General features: G+C 32.9%; 1 protein-coding gene across 3 annotated transcripts in view; it reads right to left on the bottom strand.

Moving 5' to 3' along the window:
- AGTPBP1 (ATP/GTP binding protein 1) overlaps positions 1–12,919 on the bottom strand; it is a 91,126-nt gene that overhangs the window by 19,540 nt on the left and 58,667 nt on the right. For all 3 annotated transcript variants that reach the window (XM_032290789.1, XM_032290790.1, XM_032290791.1), the window contains 3 exons: positions 12,248–12,379; positions 5,713–5,889; positions 1,840–2,000 (listed from right to left, as the gene is read on the bottom strand). In XM_032290789.1, the coding sequence (XP_032146680.1) occupies positions 1,840–2,000; positions 5,713–5,889; positions 12,248–12,379 (470 nt within the window). The remainder of the gene's footprint in view (positions 1–1,839; positions 2,001–5,712; positions 5,890–12,247; positions 12,380–12,919) is intronic.

The following is a 12,919-nucleotide window of genomic DNA, read 5'->3' as shown; positions in this document are numbered from 1 at the left end:
GCTATTATTATTATTATTTTTTTAAGGCACAGTTTCCCTCTGTTACCCAGGCTGGAGTACAGTGGCATGATCTTGGCTCACTGCAACCTCCACCTCCTGGGTTCAAGCCATTCGCCTGTCTCAGCCTCCTAAGTAGCTGGGACTACAAGCAAACACCACCACGCCCGGCTAATTTTTGTATTTTTAGTGGAGATGGCATTTCACCATGTTGGCCAGGCTGGTCTGGAACTCCTGACCTGACCTCAAATGATCCGCCCACTTCCCAAAGTGCTGAGATTATAGGCGTGAGCACTGCGCGTGGCTTGGTTTGTATTTTTACATTTATGCAATGATAAGGATGAGGAGTTCTTAACCTTTTTTGTGCCACAGTCCCCTTAAAGAGTCTGATGAGGCCGATGAACTCCTCATAATACTTTTAAATATATAAAACAAAATAAATATGATTACAAGGGAAATCAATTATATGGAAATACAATTATCAAAATGTTAAAAACATATTTGTGATATAGCAGTATATGTGATTTCTTTAAGATATGTGCTTTTCAATATATATATATATATATATATATATATATATATATATATATATGCTTCTTTTAAAAGAGTGAGACCAGTGCAGGGTCTAAACATAACCATAGTTGTGAAGTACCAGTAAGTATAAACGATATTTCAGTATATCTAACGCAACAGTAATGTGTCTGTTGACTACATGTTAAGAATACATGAATTAAAACTGAAAAGGAGGCTTAAATATCAGTGAGATTTGATGATCTTTCTATTCGTTTCCATTCTTGATTACTTTGAAGGGTAGAAATGCAGGTGATTATTACCACATTTATGAAGAATGGAGTTCCAAGTAATGTTTGCCATACCTAAAACTGCTATACTGATATATACAACAGTATATAGCAATAAATTTAAAAATTTGGTGACACGTTAATGCCTAACAACAAAAATCATGAAGTTTCTATAAAATGAGACTATTTTTACCCATATACAAAAAACTATAAAATGCTAATATCTGGCATTATAATTAAGAATTCTGATTCTAAATTATTCTCTGAGCCTATAAGTTATCAAATTTGTATATAATAAATTTTAGGAGAAAAAGACTACCTATTTAGAAGTATATTTGGAAGATGGAGTTAAATTTTCAGAGGAATGCTAAATTAGCTGTTTCTAATCTATATAACAAGAAGGACACTGAACAACTATCAGTTGTGTAGACATCAACAAAATCTTTTGGAATATTCTTGTCTTTAAGCCCTCTTTTTTTGGTTGTTGTTGAGAAGGAGTGTCCCTCTGTTGCCCAGGCTGGAGTGCAATGGCGAAATGTCGGCTCACTGCAACCTCCACCTCCCAAGTTCAAGCGTTTCTTCTGCCTCAGTCCCCCGAGTAACTGGGATCATAGGTGCCCTGTACGATGCCTGGCTAATTCTTGCATTTTTAGGAGGACGGGCTTTCACTACATTGGCCCGGCTGTTCTCAAACTCCTGAACTAAGGCGATACACCCCACTCAGCTGTCTAAGCCCTCTTAATTTAGATATTAGCTAAGTACGATATTTCTCACACTGTTCATTTTGGAGCTAAAAGTAAACCATTACAACCACTAAAAATATTTGAAATGCATTTTTATTAAAATCTCATGCAAATATCAACATTAAAAGAATCAGCGATACAATAATTTGGAACAAATATTAGATGTATTAACTTAATTATATCAATTCTAAACATGGTCTTGCCTGTCAAAATTTCTATGTCCCTTCTGTGATAAGCTATTTTAATGAAGTCTAATAATACACTACAATGTAATAAAAGAATAAACAATTTTGTCCTACCTAGTTACTTTGCAGCTTGATTCAATTAAATCATTTTCAAAGTCAAGCAGGCTGGAAGGCAGATTGTACTCTAGTGGAGATGTCAGTCTTTTCAAACGTAAAAGACCAACACAAAATTTTGCTCCCATCTCTTCCAATTCTCGGGTACCAATCTGTAAACCCTTGAAATAAAGAAATATTATGCATATAATTACAAAGTTTGCTATCTTCTGGCTACATCTCAATGAAATTATATAAAAGAATGTGTAACTATATTAATAAAATTAAAAGGTTGGTACTTTGTATGGAACTAGGACTCAACAAGCTTAATGTCTCAACAATACAAGTATTCTAAGTCACAAAGGAAACTAACCTAAAACACAACTCCTAAAATGTCTATTCCCTTTCACTATAATGCAAACTATTTTCAGCATCACAGTAGAGGGGAAAAAATACATTAACACTTTGTGGTTAATGTTACTTGTAGAATTCATGTGAATTTAAACTATTTAAACCAAAAAGTTGAAAAAACAAAAAAAATTTTAAAAAAAGAATGTAGAATTCATATGAATTCTACAGGTAACATTACTTATAGAATGTTAAAATACAGTTTTACTGCATTTTAACAAGAGCTTATTAGTACTTCTTGTAATCCACTGCTTTATATGCTAATGTTGAAATATTATAGTATGAAAATCAAGGCTCCAATATGAATACTTGAACATTACTTTATAGATACTTCTTCTGTATAAGAGACTCTAATCAATAAAAAACAAATAAAAGGTAACTGTCAAAAAAAAAAAAAAAAGAATCAAATCTAAGCCAATGAAGTAGTAAAATAAATTCCTATGAACCACATCAATTTAAAATGCCCATTTTGAATTTTGTCTACTAAAGAAAAAAGAGTATTTTACCTCAACTTCCCATCTTTTTTAAAAAATGGTTTCCCAATAAGCAATGTAAGGTTTACCAAAAGTTAAATGTTATCACATAAAACCATAAAAATGGCCTGCAATTAATATACTCCTTATCATTTATTTTTCAGATACAAATAAATCCCTAAAAAAAGCAATAGTCTTGTACCTATAAAAGTTGTAGGTGTAGATGACAGTTGATATCAATTCAAGAGAAAGCATTTTAAAACAGCTTTTCAGTGACCAGACTAAGTGAGTTCCTATGGCACACGGTAACTGAAGAAAATGAAATGTAACAACTGTTACTTAACTCTACATGAAGCACATAACTTTACAGTAATTATTTTTCAACTTTTTGGTTTAAATAGTTTGGCCATCTCCCAAATATTCTAGGAAACAGGACCTAGCTGACTTCATTAGAACATTAATTTGGTCTTTCAATTTGTAAGTTTTAGAAAAGTAATACTTGTTTCTGAATTAGTTCACAGACAATAAAAATAAAGAATACTTACAGCCTAAAACTCAGTAGGATAAAAATATTGTTGGTGAAAAAGACTGTTACCTAAAATATTACCACACTCACACACTTATCAGTTACCAAGTTTAAGAGATGTTAAGTGTGTGTGAGGAGGATGGGAATATATGGGAGCTCTGTATACTTTCCACTCAATTTTCCTGTGAACTCAAAACTAAAAAATAAAGTCTATTAGGTTTTTTAAAAGTATATGTTAAGATCAAAACCCTGCATTTTAGATATTAAAGGAAAGCCCTAGCTTAGTAAGACACTTCCTTCAGTAAGAGTTTTAAATCAATGTATACATTATTAACTAAACAGTATCAAAGAAAACTGAGTATTTATTAGGTATCCATTTTATTTGTAGAAGTTTATATATTTAAAGAATAACTTTTAAAATGAGTATTTGTTAGGCATCCATTTTATTTGTAAAGTTTATATATTTATATATCAAAAAACTTTTAAAATGAGTATTTATTAGGTATCCATTTTATTTGTAAAAGTCTGTATGTTTATATATTTTTAAAAACTCCAAAAATGGTTTAACAGTTTATATTTCAAAATCTTAGCTTTTTAAAAATCTTTTTTTTAAAATGACCAAACAAATTTATCAAAATAGAAATCAAAAAAAAAAAAATTTAATTCAATGAAAGTCTATCAGTGGAATCCAAATATAGTGACAAGGCACTACTATTGTATACTATGGATGACTTCAGGGGCATCCAAGTCATCAGTGTCCTGAAAGCTTCTTTCCCCACTGCCCAGAAGCTAGTTTCAGAGACAGTGATGCTCTGAGTCACCTTCTGCAGCCTAACACATAAATCATCTCTTTAAGAAGTCACAGTGTGTTTCCATAAATCAGAAAGCCCAAGGTTTTTTCCTAGAAATCACCTATATTATTATAAAAAAGTGATTCTCAAGTTTTTTTCACATCCCACACACTTACTCAATGAGACCCTTAACAACAGTTGTCCACTGAAGCAATGATCAGGGGACAGGGTTTGGAAGATGGGGTGGTGCTAATGCCACATTTTATCTCTCAGCACCATCATACCCTTGATAAACTAACTGGACTGACTAGAAGTCACTGTTTTTACAATATTCAGGGAGATCTCATATTACACTTTGGAAGAAGAAGAATAGTATATTGTGATCAACCTAAAATTGAGGGAAGAGTCAGATCTCATATTACACTTTGGAAGAAGAAAAATAGTATATTGCAATCAACCTAAAATTGAGGGAAGAGTCACTGAACAGAAAGTACTGGAAACAGAAAGTACTGGAATTTCATAAGTTCTACTTTACTACTACTATACTTATTTCAGTAAGTTCTACTTTACTTTAGTATCACTTACAAAATCAATGTAATTTTCTTCCAGTTTGTTACAGACTGAAAAATTCATTATTTAAGCTCTCCTAAAATATTTCATGACAACTATGTTTACTTTTTAAATGCTATGGAGTTAGATGTTTCTTTTCAAACACAAAGTTATAACAATGTTTATGTGAGGTATATAAAAATCATTCTCAGATTCAGTATCCTCTTTCCCCATAACAAAACAAACAAAATGCAAGGAGTGAAATAATTAGCATGACACCTGAAAATCTATCTGTGCCAAAGCAAGAAATAGAAATACTCAGTTTTGTTCATTGCTTATCTAAAGTCCAATTTATTACACATTAACTCTTCAATCTCTAAAATTAATAAATCCAAAATCACCTAACATTTTACTAGTATTTAATTTCAAAAGTAAAGTTTAAATTCTAATTATGTCCATTAAAAGTCTACAGTACCTCAAATGAGTAGTCTTAGTGAACAAAAAGTTTACTAAAGGGATATACATTTAAAAGTCACACATAAGCCTGGGTGTGGTGGCTCATGCCTATAATCACCGCACTTTGAGAGGCCAAGGCAGGAGGACTGCCTGAGGCCAGGAGTTTGAGACCAGTCTGGGCAATATAGTGAGACCCTGTCTCTATTTTTATTTTTCAAAATATAAACAAACAAACACATAAATAAAAGCTACACATACAAAAACCTAAATATAACTGCTTTATAAATAAGTATAATGTGTTTATTTTAAATGCATAAAAATATATTTATACCCAATAAATTAAAATAGAAAGTTTTGTTAATAATGTACCAGTTGTACAGGTTATTATAAATTACTAATGAGTAAGTGTGTACTCTAACATGCTTTCTTAAAAATTATGACTATAAACAGACTCAAATAACCAAGAATTTCTTAAGGATCCAAGCAAACTATTTAGTTCAGAGAAGTAAAGAAATCAACAAAACAAAAAAATAAAAACCTATTCTTAAGATTGTATATGATTCCACTATTACAAATTACATGTAACTCAATAAAACAAACACCATTTAATATATACTTAAAAACCACAAGATATAAATGAAAGGGAAGTCTTCAAATATCTTTCATAGTTAGAAAACCTGAGATGTTTTACCTTGTATTTTCCCTGATCACAGCCACATAAAGTACTCTCCATGGTATAACTTCTTTGTACTCCTATTTCCCTCCAAACTACAACACGTGCTGTGGATTCTTTAGATTTTTCCACTACAAAGCTACAGCTGCTCATGCAAAATGCTGGGGCAATATGGCTCAGTATCTTAGGCAATGTCTGTTAAAAACAAGAATGATGATGATAAAATAAACCAAGAGGTAGTTTTTAATTTTTAAATGTTTTTCATCTTTAAAAGTTTCGATGAAAACACAGTAATTAGAGCAAAGCCATGTGGAGGTTCTATTATATATCCCTTGTCATTAAAACAGCAAAACATGCCTCTTAACTAATTTTGAATTTTCTGCTTTTCTAAACGAACATAGTATCCAGTTAGAAAACACAATGGAGGAATCATATTCACAGCATAAACAATAAGCAAAATAAAATCATTTGAGAAAACCATGTCTAAAAATATGAAAAAAGTTTAAAATGTGAAATTTAGTCATAAAAGACTTATTGAGATATTTAACACTGTAAATGCCAGTCATCCCTAAATTAATTAATAAAGCTAGACAATCACAATCAAAGCTACCCCCAAGTTTTCTGCAACTGAAATTATTCTCAATTTCACCTGAAAGCATAAATATAGAAGTACACCCTGAGAAATTGGGGTGGGGGGAGGCTATGACTGGAGAAATAATCCCACATATCAAACTAACTTATAGATATTAAGTTAAATTGTGATACTGATAAAGGAACAGATACATCTCTAGAAAGAAAGAGAGCTCAGAATTAGAACCCAATGCATTAAACTTATTATCATCATTATTATTAGTGGAGAAAAGACTGATCATTCATTAAATATTGACACCACTGGATAGCCATTAAGAAAAAAAGCTGTTCTTTATCAAACCATCTAAGCAATAAATGTTATATTTTAAAAGTGGCAAAAAAAAAAAAAAAAAAGAAAAACAATCTAAAGTCATTCTTCATTAAATTCTAGCTGGATTGAGAATGTAAACTTAAAATTAATAAATATTTTAAAATGAAACTAGAAATAGTAAAACATGGTACTGTACTTTTAAAACTTAGGATGAAAAAAATCTTTCTAAAGCCTCAAAACCCCAAAAACAATTTATGAAATTAACAAATATGATAAAACTTCATAAAAAATTAGAAAACATATTTGTAATATATAGAGAGAGTTCTTTTTTTGGAGATGGAGTTTCGCTCTTGTTGTCCAGGCTGGAGTGCAATGGCACAATCTCGGCTCACCACAACCTCTGCCTCTCAGGTTCAAGCGATTCTCCTGCCTCGGCCTCCTGAATAGGCGGGATTACAGAAATGCACCACCATGCCTGGCTTATTTTGTATTTTTAGTAGAGACAGGGTTTCTCCATGTTGGTCAGGCTGGTCTCAAACCCCCGACCTCAGGTGATCCACCCGCCTTGACTTCCCAAAGTGTTGGGATTACAAGTGTGAGCCACCACAGCTGGCCTACAGAGTTCTTATTTAAAAAACACTAACAATTATATGACCTATACAAAAGTAAGTAGAAAATATGAGAAAAGGCCATTTCAAAAGACAGAGATCATAACTGGCCAAAACATGGGAAAACTCAACCTTATTTATAATTATAGGTATGATGGTTAACAATCAGATATTATTTTCACCTGGCAAAGATGACAGTACAATGTAATAAGGGTGTGGAAAAACAGTACTAGCATTCATGGTATTTGGTAGTATCAATTTGTACAATCTTTATGAAAGATAATTTGGCAATACTTATTAAATGACTACCAACATAGACTACTAAGTAAGTAAATTTTGGTACAGTCTACAAAAATAACAAAAATACACAATGGAAATCTTTGCCTGGCTGTTTAAAAGACTAAGACAGATTCAGACAGGATGATCTGAAAAGATGATCAATAAATATTATCATGGGAAAAAGCAAGTTGCTGTGCAGTGTTTAAAAAATAAAAAGACAAAAACCGCATATACTACATGCATATCTATATGGATGTGCTCAGAGGCAAGTCTTACAATATACAGGGTAAAACTGTCTAGTGTTAAGATAATGACTAGGAAAAGATGACTTTCACTTACTACTTTATACCTGGAGTGTTTCCATTTTCTATATAATTCTAATCATTTTATTTATTTGGGGAAAGGGAAGGAAAGAGAGGGCACCCCCCCAAAAAAAAAAATGTGCTTTGAAGCTCTGCTAAAAGCAGCAGTAGGTTACCAAAAATGTTTTTTGGAAAATAGCCTAGGGCACTTGTTTAGGCATAACTGTAGGAATAGAGAGAGGCACTGTGACAGAATGGAAAGCACACAGGACTTAAAGCAACACAGCTCATTTCAGTCCTGGGCACACCATATTTTCGCCAAGGCCTCAAGCATGTCAACTGACTCAGATGTCTTAGTGGACTTATTTGTACAGTAGAAATGATAATCCCTATCTACAGCACGGAGCATTGTGAGGTTCCTATGAAACTATACTAAAAGTTATAAGCACAATATAAATAAAGTAATATAATTGTAGATGTTTGTCTATATTTATAATTAATTCATCCATCCATTCAACAAATATTTACTTAATGCCCAAGAAGAATCAGGCATACTTAGTCAAAGAAATAAACAAAAGTCCTAATTTACATTAGTCATCTCATTCAGGAATGATGATCTACTATCCATAATATTTAGCAATATTAAAAGGTACTGAAAAAGCTAATAGTTTTATTGAAGCTAAATCACACATTTTTGTAGCATCACATGCTATGATGTTCACCTTACTGGAAGGATGCTATGATGTTTCCCTTATTGGAAGCAAATATATGATTTAACTTCCATTTTTTAAAAATCCATTATGTCTCAAAATCCAAAACTTTTTGAATGTCAACATGATGCTCAAAGGAAATGCCAGTTGGAGCATTTTGGAATTAGGAATGCTCAAACCAGCAAGTATGATATAAATATTCCAAGAAACAAACAAAAAAATCTGAAATCTGAAACACTTCTAGTCCCAAGCATTTAGATAAGGGACACTCAACCTGCAATAATCAACATTTTTGTAAACCTTTTATTTTAAGCTAATTTTAAACTTAGAGAAAAGTTGCAAAAATAGTACAAAGAATTTTCATTTTTCTATCAACCTGAATGTTAATATCTTAACCACAGTTCAGTATCAGAATAAAAAATTAGAATTGATGCAATACTATTGATAGACCTCATTCAAATAGGTCTATCAATATGTCATCAGTTTTTCTAATGCTCTGTTTCAGGATCCCATCCAGAATCTCACATTGTATCTAGTTATTGTTTCTCTTTAGTCTCCTGCAGTCTGTAACAGTTCCCTTGTCCTTCCATAACTTTAAGAATCTTGATACTTTTGAAGAGTATTGATTAGTTATGTTTTCAAATGACACTCAATTTAGGCCAGGCACCGTGGTTCACGCCTGCAATCCCAGAACTTTGGGGGGTCGAGGCAGGCAGATCATTTGACATCAGGAGTTCAAGACAAGCCTGGCCAACATGGTAAAACCCCATCTCTACTAAAAATACAAAAAAAATTAGCTAGGGGTGGTGGCATGTGCCTGTAATCCCAGCTACTCGGGAGGCTAAAGCAGGACAATCACTTGAACCCAGGAGATGAAGGCTGCAGTGTGCCAAGATCGATCGTGCCACTGCACTCCGGCCTGGGTGATGGAGTGAGACTCTGTAAAAAAAAAAAAAACAAAAAAAAAAAAAACAAAGACACTCCATTTACATGCCATAATTTTTTGTATTTTCCCCTAAGACATAAGCATTTGCACTAAGTAGTACTATGATTTATCATCAGAAACATGGTATTTATGTGTATTAGTCCATCCCTTCCCAACCTATCTGCAAAAACGGGGTTCTATGGTATGGCAGTCGCCACCAAAAATGTCTCAATCCCCAGAATCTAGGAATATGTTATTTTATATGGCAAAAGGGGCTCTCTAGATGTGATTCAGTTAAGATTCTGAGATAGTAAGGTTATCCTGGATTATCTTAGTGGCCCTTGCCATCACAAGGGCTCTCATAAGGGGAAGAGGAAGGCAGCAGCAGGAGAGAAGGAGATGTGACAATGGAAGTAGAGGTCAGATTTGACTCCTGGCTGAACGGGACCATGATGCAAGGAACACAGATATACTAGGGGCCAGGCACCATGGAGAAGAACAAAGAAACAATTCTACCAGAGCCTCAAAAAATAGTGTAGTCCTGATGACATTTTGATTTTAACTCAGTGAACCCTGCATTGGACTCCTGATGGGCAGAACTGTAGTTCTGCTATGTTTCTGATAGTGCTATATAACAACAATAGGAACTAACGATTATAAAATTAAGGGAAATACTCCACTTTCACACACATTTACACCACACATATACACACATAACCCTGGAAATGTAAGATGCTTATTAGCATGTGAAGATTCTGAGGTGTCCTAAAGAAAAGAAACAAAGTTAGCTGTATCTAATGCAATTACCAAATGTAAGTGATTATACAACTATTGGTGAGGGAAGGTGTATGTGAAACAGCTGTTAACATCTTGAGAAATGATATTTGAGGAAAAGTGGACTATTTACTCTAATTACAGCATCACCTTATGTTTCCTTTCACAACAAAAATCAAAAAAATTCATCAAAGAAATTTGGGACAAGATAATTTTAATGAAAAAAACAGACCAAACAGTTAATTTTATCTCTTACAATGGGAAAAATATCTTGCATTTACCTTCCCACACGTCTGTCTGCCATTCATCCAACAACCCACCTAACAACAAATACCTATTGAGTACTTATTATGAATAAGGTATTGTGCTTTATAGTGGCAATATTGACAAAATGAGCAAATCAGACATATTTGCTAGGCATATGGAGCTTACTACCTAGTACAAAGAGAACCCCATTAATCAAATAACATAGAAAATCTTACAATTATAATTCTTAGGTGGTACGAAGGAGAGATAATCCTATAGATATATGATCTGATTTCATTTTGGGGCCTAAGTGAGAATTCCTTGAGAAGTGAAGTATGATTTAAGCAGAAACGACCAGGTGAGGCAATGGTGGCAATGATGGCCCTGTTCCAGAGAGCAGTCTATGGGAAGGCTCTGTGCTTGTGCTCTTCGTCTAGCTTTCTCCCACTCTCTGGGCCTCTCACTAGTCTCATTTTCTTACGTTTATTTATCTGGGTCTCAGCTAAATAGTCCCCTTTACTGTATCACTGACCTCTGCTAATCTAAACTTGGTTTCTTTTATTCAGTGCAGTCTAACGTAATAAAACTCTATTTCTGAAGGTTGTATGGCAGGAACACTTATTGACTGTTGACATGTTGGGCATTTTACATACATTATTGGGGTCTTCCCCATCTTTATCCTGGGCTTTGTCTCTCTCTTGAACTTAATTTCTGTATGCCTTCCTCTTTCATATATTCCTTTACAGTATTTTGGTAAGAATGTCTTCCAGCAGCTTCCAAAGAAAGGCTATTTGTGAGGTAAATTTTTGAGACTTTTAAATGTCTAAGAACATCCTTTTTTATTTTCACACTTGACAGAATGAAGTATGAAATTTATAGGTTAGAAATCTAGTTGAGAATTGTGAAGGCTTTGCACCACAAAGTTTTGCTTCCAGTGTTGCCACTGTGAAATGTGATGCCATTCTTATATGTAATCCTTTGTAGAAGAATCTGAAAAATGTGTAGGAATCTTTTCTGAAAAAAAAAATCAATAGCTTTCCTATGTACCAACAATGATCAATTGGGGGCAGGCAGATATGTGGGGAAAAATTCCATTCCCAACTGCAATAAAATTCATAAAGTATTTGGGAATAAATCTAACAAACATTTCATACCTATGTGAAGAAATTTTATACTTTATTGAATATAAGACTTGACTAGACACATAGGCAATAGTCACAGATGACAATGTTATATATCATTATAATAATTCTCTCCAACTTTAGATTCAAGGCAGCTCTAATGCAAATTCCAAGAAAGTTTATCTACAAACGGATCCTAAAATTCACAAGTACAGAGAAAAAAAAGAGTCAAAGCAATTCTTAAAAGAATAAGAAAAGAAAATTTGCCCTACAATATATCAACATTAATTATAAATCTACAGTAATTTTAAAAATGCTGTTTGCAAAGAGACAGAAACAAGAATGGCTAAAATAATAGCCTCGCCATACACCCATATATGTGAAATAAGGTATGTAACAGATGGCATCATCAAATTGACAGAGGAAGAGATACTATCCAGTTAATGGTGCAAGCCAACTGGTATTCATAGAGAAAACAGAATTAGATCCCTACATCTCACACAAAGATGAATTCCAAATAGATGAAAAATATGAACATGAAAAACTTTTAAAATGAAAAATCTGAAACAAAAATGGCAAAATGTCAACATTTACTGAATCTTAGTTCATATATGTTAATATATGTATTTTCTATACTTTTATGCATGTTTGAAATTCAAAAACTCATGAATGATCTATAATAATTACCCTGTATCCCGTATCTTCCACAACATCACATGAAGTTGCATTATCATTGGTATGCCACACTGTCTCCTTGATGCTGCAACCATACATAAATACGTTTTTCTTTCGGGAATGGCCATGATAATCACAATAAACCTTGAAAAATACATATTTTAAAAATTAAAAGGCTTCATTATATTACTAAGTAAAGGTAGTTAATATCAAGCCAATAAACATGTAGGTCTGTGTTCCTTGGTCTTTTTATTGTAAATAAACATGCCTTTTATTTTTTATTTTTTTAAAAATGATGCTCTTAAAAATTAAATTAAAACCATACCCTTCTTTATGGTGTTTTTTAATAAATAAGAGCATTTTCTTGTTGGTTTTTTTTGTTGTTGTTATTTGTTTTTAAATTTATTTTGTTGTTATTGTTTCTTGTAAAAGAGCCACCATTTAACAATTATGACCAATAAAAGTGGTAATACCTAGTTTGGGAAAGGATCTATAATTAAATCTAGAATTGTCAAATCCTTTAAAGGTCCTATATCACCTTTGTATTTACTATTCACCATTTTTTAAATAATACATTTCATTACAGTTCAAATCTACAGCTGTGGTGACTGCTGCCCCAAATGGTTATAAAAGCATTTACCTAATTTGGCCTGGAGCAGTGCCTCACGCCTGTAATCCCAGCAC

The sequence above is a fragment of the Sapajus apella genome, unplaced genomic scaffold (assembly GCF_009761245.1).
Source record: "Sapajus apella isolate SASKATOON/1434 unplaced genomic scaffold, GSC_monkey_1.0 scaffold24, whole genome shotgun sequence".
Classification (NCBI taxonomy): Eukaryota; Metazoa; Chordata; class Mammalia; order Primates; family Cebidae; genus Sapajus; species Sapajus apella.
The sequence above is the reverse complement of the archived record's forward strand: the minus strand, read 5'-3'. Positions and strand labels throughout refer to the sequence as shown.